Source organism: Notechis scutatus, chromosome 10 (assembly GCF_049901735.1).
Source record: "Notechis scutatus isolate UNSWTSFEM ecotype Mainland chromosome 10, rNotScu1.2, whole genome shotgun sequence".
NCBI lineage: Eukaryota > Metazoa > Chordata > Lepidosauria > Squamata > Elapidae > Notechis > Notechis scutatus.
This window is the reverse complement of record NC_142018.1, coordinates 10,714,196-10,736,744: the sequence shown is the minus strand read 5'-3', so window position 1 is coordinate 10,736,744 and position 22,549 is coordinate 10,714,196. Positions and strand designations below refer to the sequence as shown.

General features: G+C 43.4%; 1 protein-coding gene across 4 annotated transcripts in view; it reads right to left on the bottom strand.

Moving 5' to 3' along the window:
- Positions 1-22,549, bottom strand: part of LOC113416601 (connector enhancer of kinase suppressor of ras 2-like) — a 357,297-nt gene that overhangs the window by 19,980 nt on the left and 314,768 nt on the right. For all 4 annotated transcript variants that reach the window (XM_087972082.1, XM_087972080.1, XM_087972083.1 and 1 more), the window contains exons 15-18: positions 22,216-22,264; positions 7,163-7,211; positions 3,908-4,083; positions 2,388-2,461 (exon numbers count right to left, since the gene is read on the bottom strand). In XM_087972082.1, coding sequence (XP_087828208.1) covers positions 2,388-2,461; positions 3,908-4,083; positions 7,163-7,211; positions 22,216-22,264 — 348 coding nt within the window. The remainder of the gene's footprint in view (positions 1-2,387; positions 2,462-3,907; positions 4,084-7,162; positions 7,212-22,215; positions 22,265-22,549) is intronic.

Below are 22,549 nucleotides of genomic sequence, written 5' to 3'. Positions count from 1 at the left end.
TTGCTAAGCGAGACATAGGTTTTGCCCCATTTTATAACCTTTCTGGCCACAACCGTTAAGTGAATCACTGCGGTTGTAAAGTTGGGAACATGGCTGTTAAATGAATCTGGCTTCCCCATTGACTTTGCTTGGTTGAAGGTTGCAAATAGCAATAGACCTTAGACTTAAATAGTGCTTTTACAGCCCTCTCTAAGTGGTTCACACAGTCAGCCTCTTGCCCCCAACAATTTGGGTCCTCGTTTTACCAACCTTGGAAGGCTGGAAGGCTGAGTCAACCTTGAGCCAATCAACATCAAACTGCTGGCAATGGGCAGAATTAGCCTGCAGCACTGCATTCTAACCACTGGGAAGGAAGGAAGGAAGGAAGGAGATGAGAATGAGAAGAAGGAAGGAAGGAAGGAAGGAAGGAAGGAAGGAAGGAAGGAAGGAAGGAAAGTAGCTATAGCACTTAGACTTATATACGGCTTCATAGTGCTTTTACAGCTCTCTCTAACCAGTTTACAGAGTCAGCATATTGCCCCCAACAATCTGGGTCCTCATTTTGCCAACCTCGGAAGGCTGGAAGGCTGAGTCAACCTTGAGCCGGTCAAGACTGAACTGCTGGCAGTGGGCAGAATTAATCTGCAACACTACATTCCAACCACTGGGAAGAAAAGAAGGAAGGAAGGCAGGAAGGAAAGAAGGAAAGTAGCTATACTACGTAGACTTATATACCACTTCACAGTGTGTTACAGCCCCCTCTAAGCAATTTATAGTGTCAGCATCTTTCCCCCAACAATCTGGGTCCTCATTCTACCAACCTCAAAAGGTTTAATTAGGGCATCCATCGGAACTCTGACATGAAGGCTGAGTCAACCATGAGCCGGTCAGGATCGAACTGCTGAACTGCTGGCAGCTGGAAGTTAGCAGAAATAGCCTGCAGTACTGCATTCTAACCACTGCGCCACCACGGCTCTTGATCACATGACCCCGGGACAATGCAATTGTCATAAATATGAGTCAGTCGCCAAGCATCTGAATTTTGATCATGTGACCACGGGGATACTCCAATGGTTGTAAGTGTGAAAAATGGTCATAAGCCACTTTTTTTCATAAGTAACTTTAAATGGTCACTAAACAAAGTGTTATAGGTTGAGAAGTACCCGTAAGTCTGGATTGCAGCTAAGATTAGAAATCGAATTTATAAATATTGGCATTCCCATATTAGGTCTAAGTTGCAAGTGCTGGTGCTTGGGTTGATTTCCTTCAAAATTTCACTTCGTGACGTAAAATGCTGGCATGCAAACCAGGAATTTTCTCAAGAGATAGCCGAGAATTGCATTTGACCTGCTTCTTTCTTTTGAATGCTCATAATTCCCATTGCCCAGACAACAATTGTCTGGATTCTAGATGTCTCCAAATGTTGTGACCCAGTTCTTTGCTTGCACAAATCGAACATTAAGCATGACATGAGCATTCTAGAAAAATCTATGTACAAATAAGCATGGAGGGCTTTTAAAAAAAAATAGTTCAAGAAGGACAAACTGGAAAACGTGGTTAAAATGGCCTTAGCATGAAGTAGGTGGGAAATTAAATTCGGAAAGCAGATCAGAGAGGAAGTCATTTCTACATTCCTTGGGCTTAATAAACCGTTAGAGCATTCCCATGGTCACTTGATCAAAATTTGGGTATTGTCAACTGGCGTGTGTTCATGACAGTTGCAGAGTCTTGGGGGTCATGTGTTCATGATTTGCAGACTTCCAGAGAAGCTTCTAGCAAGCAAGGCCAACAGGGAACCTCGATTCATGTTAATGACCACATGCTTGTTTAACGACTACAAGAATTCACTTAATGGGTGCTGTGATTACTTAATGATGGCAAAAAGGCTTGTAACTTTGGGTGTGACTCAATTGATAACCAGTTCTGCTCCCAATTGTGGTTGTAAGTCGAGGAACTACCTGTACATCGAGGAACTCATCCTCCATCAAGAGTTTCTGCTGAATTTAACAGTGCTAGAAGGGAGTGGGAGAGGAGGAGGAGGAGGAGGAGGAGGAGGAGGAGGAGGAGGAAGACTGTAGGATCCTTGTTGCTCTCTGAGCTTGGTTCTTTTCTTGCAGACGTTTCATTACCCAAACTAGGTAACATCATCAGTGCTAGAAGGGAGTGGGAGAGGAAGAGGAAGAGGAGTACTACTATAGGGTCCTTGGTGCTCTCTGAGCTTGGCTTTTTTCTTGCAGATGTTTTATTATCCAAACTAGCCTTCAAATGTGAAGCTCCTTCAAATTTGGGGATCCTAGAATTGCACCCCTAAAAGCAGCTTTGCACAATTTTACACAAAGCACAAGCAGCTTCGTTGGGCCTGTAAGCTATTTGCATATCTACTTCGAGTGATTCTAGTTCATACTTACTGTTTCCTTCTGCATTCAATTGCTCTGTCTATTCTGAACTCGGGTAAACTGATAAATCCTTCTGCCTTTTCATCCTGCGATTGAAGGAATGAGAAAATACCGCTGAGACAGAATCAAGGTTGGCAGAGATTGTCCCATATCTCCCTTCCATCACAGATAATTAGGTTGCCAGATCACTGAGCATGCTATAGCTGGTACCAATTCTGTTTGTAGATGGCCTTTAAATCCTAAGCACTTTCAGAAAAAAAAATTAATTTTCTGTCTATTAATAACCACATTATGCTCAGGAATATGGAACTATAATTGCATTCAGTTCCATGTGAGGTATATGATTTTTTGAAGCCGGTTTAATGTTACTTTCTGCAAGCCTGGGCCACAATCGAAACCAGAATTAAAGGCACTTAAGTTCACTGATTTACAGCTCTGATGTGACTATGAATCTGCCGTTGTCTTTTACGAATCAGAAAAAAAGCTTTATGGAAACCTTTGAATTGTTTTCTGACTGAGAAAAACTCCCGAATTATTTTGTGATTCTATGTGGTGTAGATAGAAATAAAAAATTAGACTTAAAATAAGCCTAGTTTAATTTAAAAGAAGTTTACTTTCAAATTGTTTGAACTGTGAAATTCACATTTGGGTTGGCTTATGCTTAGCACCCCTGGTTTCCAGATTATAATGGATCTCCCCCCTCCCTCTCTCCCTCCCTCCCTCCCTCCCTCATCTATCTGTCTGTCTGTCTGTCTATCTGTCTATCTGTCTGTCTGTCTATCTCTTAGTCTATCCATCCATATCTATCTATCTATCTATCTATCTATCTATCTATCTATCTATCTATCTATCTATCTATCTATCTATCTATCTATCTATCTATCTATCTATCTATCTTAGCCCATCCATGCATATCCATCCATCTGTCTGTCTGCCTGTCTGTTTATCTTAGTCCATCCATGCATATCCATCCATCCATCCATCCATCCATCCATCCATCCATCCATCCATCTATCTTAACCCAGCCATGCATATCCATCCATCCATCCGTACGTCCGTCCATCTGTCTATCATAGTCCATCCATCCATATCCCTCCATCCCTCCATTCATCCCTCCATCCATCTATCCATTTATCATCTTGTCTATCCTTCTATTTCTCTCTGTCTGTGTCTCTCTTCTGTCTATCTGACTCTCTCTCTCTCTCTTTCTCTTCTGTCTACACACACACACACACACACACACACACACATGAACAGAAGGACTGAAACTGCATTTCTTATTAGGTGAAGAAAGAGGCAGCTTTCCCCCCCTGCTAGCCCATTTCTCTGCTAGGGGCGGAAGTCTGATGGGGCACCTTCATCCCTCGTGGATCAGCTCAATCGCTTGTCTGCATCAAAATCCTGCCTGTTGACCAAACCATTCATTTATTGGAAGGTCTTCTCAGCTTCCTTACTCTCCTCCTCTAAAACAAACTGGTTCTTTCATTCAGTTTACAGAGTCTGTCTCCCTTGTAATTGCGCTTTGCACTCACGTTTTGGTTAGTGTACCAGTAGAGGGAAGAATCCTTCAGGACAAACCAGTATTTTTTCCACTTCTGGGTGAAGTAACCTTTGGCATCCTTCTTCTTCCATAACCAACCCTCACAGTCACCGTGGCCCAAATCCTTACAGGAAATTCGCCGCCGGCTACTGTTGTTCAGAGAACCACCTAGAGAGAAAAGACATAGAAGGGGTACAATAACAGGTAGTCCTCAACTTACAACAATTGAGTGGCCATTCAGAGTTACAACGGCACTGAAAAAAGTGACCAATGACCATGTTTCACACTTACAACCGTTGTAGTGTCCCCATGATCACTTGAAGTTCGTGAAGCTCGGCAACTGACTCGTATTTATGACGGTTGCACTGTCCTGGGGTCATGTGATTCCCTTTGTGACCCTCTGAGGAGCAATGGGGAAGCCAGATTCACTGAACAGCCATGCCACTAACTGGGGCAAGAAAGGTTGTAAAATGGAGCAAAGCTCATTTAACAACAGCCTCACTTAAGAAGAGAAATGTTGGGCTCCGTTGTGACTGGAAGGCGAAGACTCCCTATATATCATCGGAGTAGGAGATCACAGGTAAGGGATCCCTTCATTTTCTCTGGAGCTTTTCAAACAGAAGTAGGATTTAAAACAATTAGTCCCTTTTAATAATTTAAACAATACAGCCAAAAGACGAACAGCGGTAAATGCAAGCATTTTGTATTGACTTTTGTATTGTATTACAATAACACGATTAAAATCAGCCTCAAATATAAGATCTAGCAAGAGCATTAATTAAGTCTATAACGTATGCAGGGAAGTAGGATTGTCATCTGTTGGGGAGAGTGTAATGAATCCTGCAGTGTGCAAGGGATTGGACTTCATGTCCTCTTAAGTCCCTTCCAACTCTAACAGATAACAGATAATCAGAGTTGGAAGGGACCTTATAGGCCATCTAGTCCAACCCCCCGCCCAAGCGGGAGACCCTACGCCATTTCTGACAAATGGCAGTCCAGTCTCTTCTTGAAAGCCTCCAGGGATGAAGCTCCCACAACTTCTGAAGGCAACTTCTGTTCCATGGGTTGATTGTTCTCACTGTCAGAAAATTTCTCCTTATTTCCAGGTTGAATCTCTCCTTGATCAGTTTCCATCCATTATTCCTTGTTTGGCCTTCGGGTGCTTTGGAAAATAGCTTGACCCCTTCTTCCTCTCTGTGGCAGCCCCTCCAATATTGGAAGACTGCTATCCTGTCTCCCCTGGTCCTTCTCTTCCCTAGACTAGCCATGCCCAGTTCCTGCAACCATTCTTCATATGTTTAGCCTCCAGTCCCCCAATCATCCTGGTTGCTTTTTCTAGAGTCTCAACATCTTTTTTATAATGTGGTAAACAAAACTGGATGCAGTACCCTAGGTGTGGCCTTACTAAGGCAATTAGAATTCTATGTCCTAACATTATTACTTGTCATGATAAATTTCAGCCTATGGTGGGATAATAATAATAGTAAAAAATCTCTCATCATTGAATTCCTTCTTGAGGTCTTTCAATGCCAATCCACTGTGGTGAAAGCAGTCTGGATTCCCAGGAGGGAGAGAAACAACAGACAGTGCAGTGTTGCACATTCTTTCTGTCTCTTAACAAAGCAAGGTCCAGTGAGGTTCAGCCCAGCCTATTTATTTATCTGAGGTTCAAGGTTAAGTGCAGGTAGCCCTCAACTTACAAAAGTTCATTTAGTGACTGTTCAAAGTTACAACGGCACTGAAAAGGTGTCTTATGACCTTTTTTCACATCTACCACCATTGCGGAATCCTCGTGGTCATGTGATCAAATACGGCCACTTGACAACGGGTTCATATTTATGATGGTTATGCAGGGTCCCCGGGTTACGTGATCTCCTTTTGCGACCGTCTGACAAGCAAAGTCAATGGGGAAGCCAGATTCACTTAACAACCGGGTTGCTAACTGATCAACTGCAGTGATTCATTTAACAGCTGAGGCAAGGAAGGTCATAAAATGGGGAAAAACTGACTTAACAAATGCCTTACTTAACAACAGGAATTTTGGGCTCAATTGTGGCCGTAAGTCGAGGACTAAGAAACCAGAAGACTTTATTGTCATTATTTTCAAACAAGTGGATCACTCAGAAATTCTATTCTGCTTTTTTCTTGCCACTTTTTCTTTTATCACCAGAAACAGAATTTCTGGTAATATTCATATCACTTTTCCTATAAAGCCGAGGGCAAATTTAATTAAAACATCAGACTGCGCAGTGTGAAAAATTGGGTTTACATTGTTATATTAATTATATTTGTCCTACAGCTGTGAAGCATAGTCGAGAGTTTAGATCCCATTAAATTATGATTCTTTCTTCTGTGCAGTCTTCATAGCTAAGCTGTGTAAAAAGTTTATTTCTTTGGAACCGACATTATGAATTCGGTGAATTGTAGAACAACTCGGTGTACAAGTGTGTAATAAAAGAAAAGAGGTTACTCTCGAACAATCTTCTGCTTTTCAAACAGATTACAAAATGGATTTATTGAAATCGTCACATAATGACCCCTTCTGACTGGCATTTAAAAATTGAACCGTTCTACATACTAATTAACACCCTGAAATCACTGGAGGCATTGGGCAGAATTGAGATGGGCTGGAGGTTTGACATGATCAATGTGTTGGTTTACACCCAGCTTTATTTTTCCTTTCTGTAGAAAACTAAGGAAGCTATAGAAGGTTTTTTTTTTAACCAGAATTTCTATCGTTAATGTACAAGAGGATCTCCAAGACGGTAGAAAGGGGGAGGAGAAATGGTGAAGAAAATAAGCTGACATATAATCCTAAATTAGGTTGTGTTTTAGTAGGGTTTGGTGATTGCAGGAACCTGGACACTGAGATTTGTAAACAATTATTTATGGAGGAGGAGGAAGGAAGGAACGAAGGAAGAGAGAGAGAAAAGGGGAAGGGAAGAGAAGAGTGGAAAGGAAAGGAAGGAAAGAGGGAAAGGGAAGAGAAGAGAAAAGGGGAAGGGAAGAGAAAAGGGGAGGGGAAGGGAAGAGGGGAGAAGAAGGAAAGAAAAGAGGGGAAGGGAAGAGAAGAACAGACTAGAAAAAAGCAGAGATAAAAATGATAGTGCACATTGTGCACCTAGCTCAACAATTTAGTATGCTCCAGGTCCTCCACTGTGTGTTGTACCTGTGAAATTCAATGTTTTACTTCGATCAGTGCCTTTAATGTTTTCTTATTAAAGTCTTGATTTTTCCAACCACTTACCTTTGGGCCATTTTTTGCTCTTTACCCTCAGGGAAGCATAGTGAAATGACTGGGATGAAAGACAAGAAGGAAAACATTGATTAGTTACCCTCTCAAAAAAAGCTAAACAAGAACATTGTGCAGAAAATGCCCTGCCCTGTGAATAACACATAGATACCATTTCTCTTGGTGATTAACCCCACACTTCTTAAGTGCCTTTATTTATTTAACAAGACGATGATAATGATGATGATGATGTTGTTGTTGTTATCCATTCAGACGTGTCTACTTCTTGGCAATTCTATGGACTAGATCTCTCGACATCTTCCTGTCTCGCACTACATTTTTGAATTGTTCTATACTCCAGCTGGAATCAGCTTTGATGGAGGTAGTCCAGTGGTGGGATTCAGTTCTTTTTACTATCGGTTCAGTGGGCGTGGCTTGGTGGGCGTGGCAGGGGAAGGCTACTGCAAAATCCCCATTCCCCACCCCACCCCACTAACCTGCTTTCCAGCTCCGTTCTTCTGTGCAGGGCAACCAAAGAAGACCCAGCTGATCATCTGGGACTCAATGGGAGGCCCATTGAATGATGAATAGATGGTGGGGCAGGACCAGTCAGAGGTGGTATTGGCCGGTTCTCCGAACTACTCAAAATTTCTGCTATCGGTTCTCCAGAACTGGTCAGAGCCTGCTGAATACCACCTCTGAAATAGTCATGCTGATTCTTTACACACACACACACACACACACACACACACACACACACTACATTGCAATACTTTCTTTGAGCAGTAGAGAACTGAACATGGAGGGGAATGACGTCTTTGTTATCTAAGTCTTCAAAATAGGGGTAACACTCGTTCCTTTTATTTTAATCTGAGAATAACAGGTTAGCCCTACAGTAAAACCAGGAACTCTATAAACCAACGGTGTCAAACTCACGGGCCGTGGGCTTGATGTATCACGCGCTGGCCACCTCCATTCCCTTTTTAGCAAAGGGGAAAAAAATGTTGCGATACGTCACGTGGCGATGTGACATTAAGAGTTTGACAACCCTGCTATAAACAAGTCCTTCTAAGCCAACTTTCTTCAAGAAATGAGGTTTCATCCCACCAATTGTTTCCAAACTTTGCAATGACAAAAGTAACACAGGAACCACAGAGAAAAGTTGGTGTTGCCTATCACCTTTGGGAGCAATAAAAATAGTGAGCAGGGGGTTGGACTAGAAGACCTCCAAGGTATCTTTCAACTCTGTTATTCTGTTCTGTTCAATAACGTGAGGAAATCTGTTTGGTTTACATTCAGCAGATACCATGAGCTCACACTTCCTGGATATGACGGGTCAACTTGACTTTTTGCTCTGAAATGTTGGGATATAACTTTCCAAGGGTCTTTTAAGCATATAAAACTATGAAAAGTTGTGACAAAAAACCCCATGCCTTGAGGGAAATCACCTGCAAAATGTCATATATGCAAGAAAGAGGCCACAAACAGGTTGGCGTTGGGTATAAAAACGGCATGCAGATCAGAGGTGGTATTCAGCAGGTTTTGACCAGTTCTGGAGAACCAGTAGCGGAAATTTTGAGTAATTAGGAGAACCGGCAAATACCACCTCTGCCTCGTGATTTTACAGTATCCTTCCCCTGCCACGCCCACCAAGCCTGCCCACAGAACCAGTATTAAAAAAAAATTGAATCACACATGTGATGCTCCTGTTGGAATCTGATTCCGAGGGGGACGTCGAACAGCTGACAGGGAATGGGAATGTGGCTCTGGTGGCTGTGGAGGAAACTGGGGAAGGGCACAGTCCATCTGAGCATTCAGAGGAAGACCCAGGGCCACCCCCACTTCATCATAAGGGCATGCAGGAAGGAATGGATAAGGGAGCAACGTGGGTTATGGGGGAGAAAAAGGCCTTGATTCCCTTCATTAGCTGCAACTGGGAAAACAGGATCAAAAGGGTATTTGCGCACAGAACCTTGTTGGAAGCAAAGTGTGCATTATCTTTGTTAAGTCTTATCTGGGTTCTGGCGTCCTCCCAACTGTGTGTGTTTTGTTATCTTTTGAAGTCTGCAATTCTTTATCCTGGCCAGTCTCGTTAATTGCTGCAGCATGGTTTGTGTTGGTTTTTATTTATAATTTATATGTACTTTGGGTTCGGACTAAATTTCTTCCCTTTAAAAACTGTTCTTGGAAGAGTTTTTTCTCCAGCCGAGGATAACTGGACATTGGGGGCCAAGTTGGAGGAATTAAAGGGACTTTACCTACTTTGTGACTTTGTTGCTTTTGTGCCACACCCCAGGTCATCACAATACCACTGATGCAGATGTGAACAAAAAATGGCACGTGAATATACGTGCAAGCTTTAAAAATGGAATTTGCAAACTGGTGCAGATCTGGAACGGAACAAATTAGACTTGGCGTAGGAAGCAAACGAGATTCATTTATTCTGGTTATCAGTCAGGACCAAACAAACCCCACCTACACAGGAAATTTCTCAATATGTGGTATAAGCAAAACTTTTGAATTTTTTTTTTAGAGCATGCGTGCAGTATGTCTACCCTGGTCTATAAAAAGCAGCGGAATGAAGCGGTAGAAAGCTGAGTGGGAAATCTTCAGTCTCTAGATATGACCAACTTTGGCAACTTAATGATATGCGGACTTCAATTCCCAGAAATCCCCAGCCAGCATCAGATCTTTCTGGGGTGGGGTGGGGGGGGGATCTGATTTCTTTCTAACCTAAAATGAGCCACATGCAGCTTTTACTTTAAAGGTAATACAGTTAATTCTCGACTTGCAATAGTTTATTTAGTGACTGTTGAAAGTGATAAGAGCACTGAAAAAAGTGACTTATGACACTTATTTTTCACACTTACAACCATTGCAGTCCCACATGGTCATCTGATTAAAAATTTGTACGCTTAGCAACTGGTTCCTATTTATGACTGTTTCTGTGTCCCAAGTCATGTGATCCCCATTTGCGACCTTCTGACAAGCAAAAGTCAATGGGGAAGTCAGATTCACTTAACAATGGTGACAAGAATGGTCATAAAATGGGGCAAACCTCACTTGATGAGGGTTTCACTTAGCAGCAGAAATTTCAGGCTCAGCTGTGGTCCTAAGTCAAGGATGACCTGTATTCCAAGTCTTTAAGTTTTTCTTTTCTGCCTCTGTGATAATTTTTATCTTTCTCTTCCTCCTTATATAGCAATAGCCCTTACACGTATATACCGCTTCATAGTGCTTCACAGACCTCTCTAAGCGGTTTACAGAGTCAGCCTATTTTCCCCCAACAATTTGCCTCCTCATTTTACCCACCTCGGAAGGATGAAAGGCTGAGTCAACCTTGATCGAACTCCTGGCAGTGGGCAGAGTTAGCCTGAAACACTGCATTCTAACCACTCTGCCACTATTCTTTCCTTCCTTTCTTCCTTCCTTCCTTCCTTCCTTCCTTCCTTCCTTCCTTCCTTCCTTCCTTCCTTCCTTCCTTCCTTCCTTCCTTCCTTCCTTCCTTCCTTCCCAAGCAATAGCATATACCGCTTCATAGTGCTTTACAGCCCTCTCTAAGCAGTTTACAGAGCCATCCTATCGCCCTCAACAATCTGGGTCCTTATTTGACCCACCTCAGAAGGATGGAAGGCTGAGCCAACCTTGAGCCTGGCGAGATTCGAACTGGCAAATTGCAGGCAGCTGGCAGTCAGCAGAAATACCCTGCAGTACTGTATTCTAACCACTGTGCCACTGTGGTGGATGCTTATGGCCACATATATTTTGGGCTCGATGCACTTTGACAATGATTCCGAAGAAATGCTTCAGACTTTGCAAACACCTTCCTGCTACCTAATTAAAGCAGCCACTCTTCTTTAAAGCTTGGCGTGAGCTTGAGAACAGAGGTAGCTGCTTTGAAAAGCCCGACCACTAGAATTAACGTGACACTGAAAAGAGATTTTTAACAATCAGCTAATCAATAACAACAACAAAAACAACCTTGTTCTGACCCAAACCTTGTTCCAAGGAAACAGACACGAACAGAGGTAACAGCAAAACTTTTTAATGATTCTTTACAAATTCCATTCCTTCACGATTAAAAGGCTGTTTCAAACTAATTGTCTCTGATAAGAACGAGACTTGCAAAGGTTCTACAAGGCTGCCAAGAACACTAGATAAAGTTACTAAGAAATATTTCAAACACAAAGAGTCTCCAAACACCAACCAAGATATCCCGAACGTCCACAAGGCTTGAGTGCAAAAACTTATTTGCTTCCTGCAAAGAACTCAGGTTTCTCAGCTGGCTTTTATCCCTTAAGGGAGGGGCCATTACCTTGCAGCCTTACTCCCGAGTCGCCCATGCTGCTGCAACTGCTCTTTTATTTGAACAGCCCTGCACATACGTGCACTGGGCACAGGCTCCTCGGGAACCTCTTCATTCCTGCTGCCAGCCTCCACAATCTCCAAAGGTAGCACTCCACTCCCTGATGGTCCTGGCCCCATCCTTGCATCACACGCCGATCCCTCATCTGAGTCCTCACTCTCCAAGACCTCAGCCGTCTGCACCTGCTGCCAGCGAACCACAACAAACCCTCAAAGGACAATACTGGGCCATTCCGAGTTATTTTAGGGCAGTTGAAGATCCTTCTGCTTGGAAAAACACTTTAGGATATTCTTCTGGCTCCAGTAAGCAAACAGAAAGCAAACCCAATAATGCACCGCTCTATTTTACCAGAAAGAATCTTTCTTGACAGTCCGGCTTGGACTAAGGGATAAAAATAGCCACAGGATGGGCAATTCCAGCAAAGTAAACTCTCTGTATGTCTCAATCAGTGCTAAAAAAAAATAAAAATAGAAAACTAGCTTGTGCAAAGTTCAAGCTGCAAATTTAACAAGACAGCAACATTACCTTTAAAAACTAAGAAGAGACAAGAGTTTTTTTGGACTGCGGTCAGGTTTAATTAGATCCCCAAGAACCAGGGGGCGGGGGGAAAGGAGTGACCCAATAAGATTCCAAGAGGAGAAGAGCTGAAATATGTTGGAAGAAATATCCAGGTCCAAACTGGGAGAAAGAGGCTGGAAGCATGGAGGCTGGTTGGAAAGATGGTTTAATGATGGACAGGACCACCAAGCCATGGTTCTGGTGCAGCCAACCACATGGAGTTGAGAGTGAGGGGTTTTTATACCTTCTCTTGGGCTTTGCACTTGAACTTCCTGTTCCTGTGCAAGATCATGTATTCTTTTGGCTGTTTTAGGGGTTGTCTGAGCTAAGTTTGGTTGAAGCCTGGAGGGTGATGTAATGTCCCCAGGAGACGGTGCAATGTGGTGAACTCCACTGCTAGATGGTAGAGGGTTAATCCTATTATGTCCTGAGGGATCACGTCTTAATCCCATCATCCTGGACCGGAGGTCTTTTGTTTCAGGATGGCCCAATCTTTCTCAAGGGGCACAAAATATCTGCTGGGGACTATTAAGAAAGACTTGGGGTCTTCTTTCTATCTCCAAGAACATGTTTCTCTATTTCTCCTTTAAAGAAATATAATATTCTGCCTTTTTAATATTTCCTAAAACATTTCATTCTTCTGGGAGGGATGGCTTCCCACAAATATATGGCTTTCTCTCTCTCTCTCTCTCTCTCTCTCTCCTCTCTCTCTCTCTGTGTGTGTGTGTGTGTGTGTGTGATATATTTTACCTCTTTTCTTTTTTAAATTTACACCAAAGGCATTCTGTTAAAGAGTGATAATTTCCTGCCAGGTTTTAGCAAAGTGTTCTTAGAACATAGAATAATAGAGTTGGAAGGGACCTTATTCCTCAACTTCCAAATGAGACAGTGATGGATCTTTAGCAGAAGAAGATAGAATAAGAGGAGGTTATCTAGTCCAACCCCCCTTTCCCTATATCATTTCAGACAAATGGTTGTCCAGTGTCTTTTTGAAAGCCTTCAGTGATGGAGCACCCACAACTTTTGAAAGCGAGCTGTTCTACTGGTTTAATTGCTCTCATTTGTTAGGAACTTTCTCCTTAGTTCTAGATTGTTTTTCTCCTTGGTTAGTTTCCATCCATAATTGTTTCTTGTCTTTCCTTTGGGTGCTTTGGAAAATACTTTGACCCCCCCCCCCCACCCCGCATCTTTGTAGGAACTTCTCAAATACTGGAGGCTCTTGGAAGACTCTTAATTTTCAAAAATGGAACTCAAGATCTATGTGTGGTTTGAGAGGAATGGCTTGGTTGTTCCTACCTTAAATGAATCCATTTCAGCTGAATTGGGGAAGGCCCTTCTGAGACCCTGGAAGTGTTGATATTCAGGGGGAAAAAATCAGTGTGTTGGAAGAATCAAGGTTAAGCCAGAGGTATACATTTAAGCCAGAGGTATACAGTATATTTGGCTTTGTTTAGTTCTACAATGTTCACAGAATCTTTGTTTCTAGTAGAACTACAAGTAAATGTTTTTAATTGTAGTTCTACTGGAAACAAAGATTCTGTAAATTGCTTGCTCTGAGTAGCTAGGGAAGGGGGAAAAAACAAAAACAATTTACACTTTGAAAAAGGTCTCCGAAAACGGGCAACTTTGAGAGTTTGGGCCTTAATAACTCTTCTGCATCTTTGCCAAGGAGATTCCACTGCCGATACAATCCCGAAGAAACACCACTCTTGGAATGTTAAGTTTCTTTTGAGTGAAAACGATGGACTCCCCAGAGTTGAAGCTTCTTCAGAATCAGCGGAAGAAGATGCAGATCAGGTGGTCTGTTCAAACAACAGCCAAGCCACCCCCTCCCTGATGCATCATGAAAGGCTCTTGAAGAGGGTGATCAGGGAAGCAGAAGAGATTAGAAAAACAGAAGGGAGAAAAAAACGCCTAAAAATAGGAATCAAATCAGTCACATTCTTCTCCTCCCTGTCCTCGGAGCGGCATATGGAATTGCATTGTTCAAAATCAGATAATTAAGAAAGGCTGTTCGGAGGGAGGATCTGAGCCAGTTCATTCAGAAATGAGCAGTTGGCTTTGGATTTTGCTTTGGAGGCTGCAACTCGTGCCAAATGAATACAAGTGCGTAGAACAGCAGAAGAGCCAAAAGCTAGCAAAGGGAGCTCAGATCTTTGGGACATGGGCCTTAGCTTCTCTTTTGGCTCCTGACAGTTAACTGGAGTTGGAAGGAATCTCCACCTGGCTTCAGTTCCATGCTGGGATAAAGACACTGGAAATATGGAGGCCGATTGGGAAGAAGGTTTAATGGTGAACAGAACCATCAAGCCAGAGGTGGGTATTCAGCAGGTTCTGACCAGTTCTGGAGAACCGTAGCGGAAATTTTGAGTCATTCAGAGAACTGGCAAATACCACTTCTGACTGGCTCCGCCCCCATCTATTCTCTGCCTCCTGAGTCCCAGCTGATCGGTTGGGTCTTCTTTGGTTGCCCTGCACGGGAGAACGGAGCTGCAAAGCAGGTTACTGGGGAGTGGAGGGAATGGGGATTTTGCAGTATCCTTCCCCTGCCGTGCCCAACAAGCTACGCCCACAGAACCAGTAGTAAAATTTTTTGAATCCCACCATTGCACCAGTGGTTCTGGTCAGTGGGTGGGATGTTGCCAGTGTAACAACAGGTTTGCTCATTGTGCGCTTCGAGAGTGCGCGCACAGCTTTCGAAATTACTTACCTTCAATGTTACATCAGGGAAGTAACACAGCTGAGGTGCGGCCATCCGCTTTCCTGCGTGAAACAGCTGAGCAGATATAGGTGAGTACAGCCCAGCGGGTGGGCGGGTGGCAGTGGTGGGATTCAAATTTTTTTTTACTACCGGTTCTGTGGGCGTGACTTGGTGGGCGTGTCTTGGTGGGCATGGCAGGGGAAGGATACTGCAAAATCCCCATTCCCTCCCCACCCCAGTAACCTGCTTTCCAGCTCCCTTCTCCTTGGGAGGCAGAGAAGAGATGGGGGCGGTGGGGCTAATCGGAGGTGGTATTTGCCGGTTCTCTGAACTACTCAAAATTTCCGCTACTGGTTCTCCAGAACTGGTCAGAACCTGCTGAATACCCACCTCTGGTGGGCGGGCTGGCCTACATGATTGTCGGACAGAATTGGTTCGGAGCCAGCTGATCAGTGGTGGGTTGCAAAATAGGTTACCACTGGTTCTTTGGGTGTGGCTTGGTGGGCGTGCTTTGTGCGCGCACACACACTTTGTATATGTGTGTCAAACGTGCATTTCTATTCACCTCCTGCAAGCCTTCACTCTCCCTATCAGTTTGGTAGCTGACGCGTAGCAATCAGCTATGCCACGCAAAGCAGCTGCACTTCAAAAGCAAGGAGTAACGGTCAGTATGGGAGCCCAACCGGTTTGGTCTCCGCTGACCTTCGGCGCTACCGGTACGCCAGAACCAGGCCGAGCCAGTAGAATAGCACCACTGCAGCTGATCATCGGAGCTAGGGGTTCACTCAAACTGGTCTGAAACTGGGAGAATTCCACCTCTGGTTCTGTTGCAGCTGACCACATGGAGTTGAGAGTGAGAGTTATTTATACCTTCTTTTGGGCTTTGAACTTGAGCTTCCTGTTCCTGTGCAAGAGCATGTATTCTATTGGCTGTTGTAAGGGTCACAGCTAGGTTGTCTAGTTAAGTTTGGTAGAAGCCTGGAGAGGGTGGTGCAACTGAGATGATGCAATGGAGCAGCTTGTGTTCTGAAAGGGTGCTGGGCAATTCCCATGATGGCTGAGGGCTAATTCTACTTTGTTTAGAGCCAGACCTTGCTGCTAACGGTAATGGATCACCAAATCTGCATTTCTAAAGCTGCCCCAGCTCAGTATCTGCTTGGTGGGGGAGGAAAGGCAAGGAGCTGAGGCTCTGAATTTCTGTCCCATGTTTTATTTTTCTTCTACGGGGAATATTTTATCCTGCCTCTTTAATATTTCTCAAAATGTTTCCTCCTAGGAGAGGGGTGGGTGCTAACTTTCTATACAGGATTGCAGAAAAATACAAGCTTGATAAGAAAGCTCTGGGAAGCTTCAACCCTTGGACAGGTAGGCTTCATGGGAGCATATAGAAGGCACAGCTTCAGATTTCTACAGGAAACAGGAAGAAAAGCATAAGAAACCATGAATTTGCTGTCAGTTAACCACAGCAAATGGTAGGTTGGTACCCACTGCCATAAGTCAAGATAGCGAGGCTGTGGTTTTCATTGCCATGCCTGTTGCAAATCAAATGGTCTCCCATAAGTGACTTTTTCCTCTTCTCCCCTGCGCTGAATTATGTAGACATTTTCAGTCTACATACACTAAAGACTATATTTAGACTATTAGTCGAACTAAATATACTGTTGGATAAAAGCTCACGAAAACAGAAGATGTGGATTGCAAAAAGCCCGGAAAGTATTTATTGGTGATTCAATATTGTTTGATTATAGAGGATTACAGGTGACAGGATAACAGTTTTCCAATATTTCAGGGGCTGCCCCAAAGAAGAGGGAGTCAAGCTATTCTCCAAAGCACCTGAGGGCAGGACGAGAAGCAATGGGTGGAAACTAATCAAGGAGAGAATCAACCTAGAACTAAGGAGAATTTTCCTGACAGTTAGAACAATTAACCAGTGGAACAACTTGCCTCTAGAAGTTGTGGGTGCTCAAACACTGCAAGTTTTTAAGAAGAGATTGGACAACCATTCTTATGAAATGGTAAAGGAACAGGGGGTTGGACTAGAAGACCTCCAAGGGTCCTTTCCAAGTCTGTTATTCTGTTTTGCCCCTAGTTTTACATTCTTTTATCTTTCGTATAACTAAGATAAATTCCAGATATCTACCTAGAAATTGAATAAATAATAATAAAAATGATCCTCCCTCTTTGTGCAAAAGACAAGATTTTCTTGTTAGGAATCAGAATTAATTACTTGCAGTGGGCTTTTGAAATTTGACTAAAGGTCTCTTGTGCTTAAATAAGTCTTTGATCGTCTAGGTTTCGGTGGAAATCGGACACTGATTATTTCTTGCTCGCTTTGAAACAGGATCCTTGTTCTAAGCAACCTGTTGACTTGGAAATCTACATAACTAAAGCACCTAGTGAAGAGAAGGACCAGCGGAGACAGGAGAGCAGTCTTCCAATATTTGAGGAGCTGCCACAGAGAGGAAGGGGTCAAGCTATTTTCTAAAGCTCCTATAGGCCAGACAAGGAATAATGGATGGAAACTGAACAAGGAGAGATTCAACCTGGAAATAAGGAGACATTTTCCGACAATGAGAACAATCAACCCATGGAACAGAAGCTGCCTTCAGAAGTTGTGGGAGGTTCATCCCTGGAGGTTTTCAAGAAGAGACTGGACTGCCATATATCAGAAATGGTGTAGGATCTCCTCCTTGGGTGGGGGGTTGGACTAGATGACCTACAAGGTCTCTTCCAACTCTGATTATCTGTTCTCTGTTACCTAGTTTCTAAACAAATTGTATATTTAATTCTAAAAAAACTCGACCCATCCCAAACCACCTTTGTGATTAATTGCACCCCGTGAGAAACCAGAGGGCACTGAAAAAGACTCCTTTGGAGAAGAAACCGCACAATGAATTCAAAATAAACAGACGATTTTTCACCGCAAGCTGGGTCTCCGCTCTGCTAAATGACAAATTTGCATGCTGATCTGACTGATTTGTCATCCTCAGGCAGAAGCCACATAAAGAAAATAATATTTTTATATATTAAAAAAAAATGAATGTTATAAGCAGCTGCTTTTCAAAGCGTGTGCCTCGTTCGAAATTTTGAATGCTTACCTAATTGTACACTTCGCTACACAAGATGCTCTTTTCAGCTTGTCAGGAAAGCAGCTTAAAATGAAAGGCAGAGCTCCCCAAAAGGACTGAAACTGCCAATTCTTCCATTCAAAGCATTTAGAGTTCAGGCTAATTATCCCGTGTTCGCTCCACAAAGAATAGGGCCAAAGGAGGAGAGAATTCTTGTGGCAACAATAACGCACAGAACTTGCTTACATTGTTTGCAGCAACATCTGCCAAAGCATCTGCATTATGCCTCTGCAGAAATGCCACAAAGAAGCAACTCCAAAGAGCTCAGGGAGAAAACAACAACTACATCAAAACATCGACATATCGCTTGAAGAAAACTGGTTCCGTGCTGGACAGCATTCGAAGGGGAGGAGGGGGAATTTGGACTTCATCCTCTTGTGATTACGTTGAGATGCTAAATGTATGCCCTGCTTGACTCCTCTTCCCGGCTCTGTCTACAAGTATCTGTGTAGGTCACGGGTGTCAAACTTGTGGCATCACTTTGGGGTCATGTGACATTTTGCAACGTTTTTCCCCCTTGGCGGAGCTGGGGTGGGCGTGACCTGGGCAGGATGCATCCAGCCTGCGGGACGCCAGCTTGACACCCCTGGTACAGGGGTGGGATTCAAAATTTTTAGCAACGGGTGGTGTGCTTGGTTGCTGGGTGAGCATGGCCATGGTGAGCATGGCCTAGTCAGCCTTTTGCTCAATGGCAGAGGGGGGCGTTTTTACTGTCCCCGGGCTCCGGAGGTTTTCCTCTAGCCTCTGGAAGGGCGAAAACAACCTCCCTGGGCTCTGGGGGCTCTCTGGAAGCCAGAAACAGGCCCATTTCTGGCCTTCCCAAACTTCTGGGAGGCCCATTTTTCGCCCTCCCCAAGCCTCTGCGTGTACCTTACACTTACCTGCATCCAAAACAGGCTGCATGGGGACTCCTGGGAAGGGTGGGGCAGGGTGGGCGAGGCCAGCCAGGAGAGGGATTTGGGGGTTCTTCGAACTTCACAGAACACAGAATCTTAGCTAGGGGCTCTCCCGACCCCCTGCGAACCCCTAGCAGCCCACCCCTGCCCTGGTATAGGTGGAACTTAAGTGGTCTTTTATTCTATTGCTTGGGGTTCACACAGCGATGGACAGGGATGGCTACAGATAGATTAGGGATGGTCCAGTATGGTGAGTGGTCTGGGTGACAAGGGCTATATGAGAAGCTAGAACACCCATGTCACCCTTGTTACCCAGACCACTCATCATCCCTGACTGTGAACCCCAAACAATAGAATAAAAGATCACTTAAGCTATTCCACCCCTACTGAACTTGTAGGAGGACTACTGCCAGAGGAGGGGAGGAGTCAAACATGGCATAAGTTTAGCATCTCTACATACAACGGCACTGGAAAAAGTGACCTAAGAATGTTTTTCAGTTACAAGCTTTGCAGCATCCCCATGATTGTGTGATCAAAATTCAGACACTTGGCAACTGTTTCATATTTATGACCGTTGATGTGTCCCAAGGTCATGTAATCCCCCTTTGTGACCTTTTAACAAGGAAGTCAATGGGGAAGCCAGATTCACTTAACAACTGGTTACTAAATTATCAACTGCAAGGATTCACTTAATGACTATGGCAAGGAAGATCATAAAATGGGACAAAATTCACTTAACAAATATCTCACTTAACAACATAAATTTTGGGCTCAGTTGTGGTTGTGAATCAAGGATTACCTGTACTTTTGAAAAGAATTGTGCTACTCAAAATTAGCAAGAGGGAACTTACATTAGAGGAATTTGAATAATAATAACAAAACTACATGGAAGAAATCTTCATGTTAAAGAAGAAAAGCCGGATGATTTTCCACCTCTGAGAAATTTTCTTCAGCAAATTATATTAAAAACAACTTAATGGAAGACACATCAAAGCCTTTGAACTTTAGAACTGTAAATAATTAAAATATATATATTTTTAATCCCAGAAAAATTTACTAGATTGGAATATTGCCTTATTAATGTACATAGTAAAAAGACACAATGTTATGTTGATTCACACATCTCTAATAAACTGTATTCTACCAATCTTTTTGCTAAGAAATAAACCTGTCCTCACAATGTTTTCTAGTTCGCGTGATGAATGTCAAATCACTGGGAAAACTGACAAGCAGAAGACAGTGTGTCTTAAAATGGTCTTGAATTTAATTCAGTGTTATTAATACTTGACAAAAATCCATCCAACTTGGGCTTTCCGATATCAAAGTTATGGCAGATTTGCAATGGTTGCTCTCTATCTTGCTTTTCTCCTTGGTGACCGTATTGCATGCACTCATCTTCACTGGAAGGACTGAAAATGTGCCCTTTCGAGGGTTGGAGAATTGGAAAATTATACACCGGTGTTTCCCCCAAAATAAGACCCAGTCTTATTTTGTTTTGGGTCCCCAAATAAGCACCAGGTCTTATTTTCAGGGGATGTCTTACCCGCTTACGTTAGGAACAATGCAGCCATGCCTCCCACACTCCGACACCTGTCATGCCACTGGCTGACTTCTTCTGCATTGGTATGACAAGCCTCGTGGTGTACTGCTGCGGCACCACTGAGCTGTGAACGATGGCACCAGTGTGATGTACCATGTGGTGTCTGGCTGCAAGTGGCCGCAAGCAGCCACAAAAGGTGTCAGGGCATGAGAGGAGTAGCTGCGGTGTTCCTAAAGTAAGCGGGCAAGACATCCCCTGAAAATAAGACCTGGTACTTATTTTGGGACCCAAAACAAAATAAGACTGGGACCTAATATAAGTGGGTGTGGAGTGCATGGAGGCCATCAACCTCACCCCACCTTAGCTTGTTTTTTTATTCGTGCGCCTTGCTCCACATCATATAACCAGATAGTGGGTGGAGTCTAACTAGGGCTTATTTGAAGTGTAGGGCTTATATTAGGCACAGGCCTAAAAATCGGGCTAGGGCTTGTTTTCAGGGTAGGTCGTATTTTGGGGAATGATGGTATTTGAAAGAAGACCCAAAAATAATCAAGACTTATTGGGCAGTGTTAGGCTTTAAGGTTTAGGGACCATGGTCTAGACCAGGGGTGTCCAACCTTGGCAACTTTAAGACTTGTGGACTTCAACTCCCAGCTTTGCTGGCTGAGGAATTCTGGGAGTTGAAGTCCACAAGTCTTAAAGTTGCCAAGGTTGGACACCCCTGGTCTAGATCCTGAAGACTATGTCTAAAACCTGAAGCCCCAAACTGCCCAACAGAAACTGGTCATGGAAGTCTACACCAGCATAATCTAGACCTGCTTTTAAAAAAAATGATCCTGCCTTTATTATTTTTTATAAATAACTCATAACTCAACATGGTGAGCATCGGTCATCCTTCTTCCCCTTCCCCTTTGAAGTGATTTGGGTTGAGAAAGTGTGACTAGTTCAAGGTCACCCGTGCCTAAAATGGAACTAGAACTCAGTCTCCTGGTTTCTAGCCTCATGCCTTAACCACTAGATCAAACTGACTCTCCATAGATATAAATATAATAGTATATCTTTTGTGTTCCTTCTGATACCAACGATAGATTGCTTACATCTAATGAGAGGAGACTCCTTTTTAATAGTTGTGGTGGCCAGAGGTGGTATTCAGCAGGTTCTGACCAGTTCTGGAGAACCGGTAGCAGAAATTTTGAGTAATTTGGAGAAGCGGCAAATCCCACCTCTGACTGGCCCCACCCCCATCTATTCTCTGCCTTCTGAGTCCCAGCTGATTGGCTGGGTCTTCTTTGGTTGCCCTGCATAGGAGAATGGAGCTGGAAAGCAGGTTAGTGGGATGGGGAGGGAATGAGAATTTTGCAGTAACCTTCCCCCAGGGGTGAGGAGGAAATGGAGATTTTACAGTATCTTTCCCCTGCCACACCCACCAAGCCATGCCCACAGAACTGGCACTAAAAAAATTTGAATCCTACCACTGGTGGTACCCATACCATCACACAAGATTGCATGCTGGTACCTGGCATCTGAAAAGAATGGCTGGCCTCTTATTATTAAAGAAGACCTTACTTTATTTCTTAACTGTCTTTACTTAGGACTAAGAATACCAAATTGTTTCCCTGAGATTCCCTTGAATCTCAAGGCCCTTCACCATCATTATTCTGATTATCAAAGCTGGGCCATATTTCTAGATTTATCTCTGATCTCTGGTTTGTCAATTTACAGAGAAGTTGAGCATTCTTTTAAAATGTTACTGCGCATACACCTATATGAAAAGCTGGGCAGAATTGCCAGATTGACTCATTCATTCAAAAACTCAGAGATAAGCATGCAATGGGTCAGAGCAGTAAATTATTTCTCTAATAAGTTTTGGGGGATTTACCTTTCTCATAGCTGTACCTCCTTGGCGCTCAGCAACAGAGCTGACATACCTGCAAAAGAGATCATGGAAGAAAAGATTTCAAATACACAAACAGAACGAATAATAAATGCCATTTATACTGGTTACACAGTGACAGGTGGCAGAAATTCCTGCTGGCTCTATGAGCTAGGCTGCCTGGCACGTCTCTCATTGCTCATGCAAGTTTTAGCCCAAAAGGATCAATGAAAAAAAAGCAGTTTGGAATCATTTGGCATTCTGGCAAGAACTGGACACACCACGGAAGTCATTCAGTTACTTGAACAAGGGGTTTGTTGGGAAGTAGATTTTTTTTTTT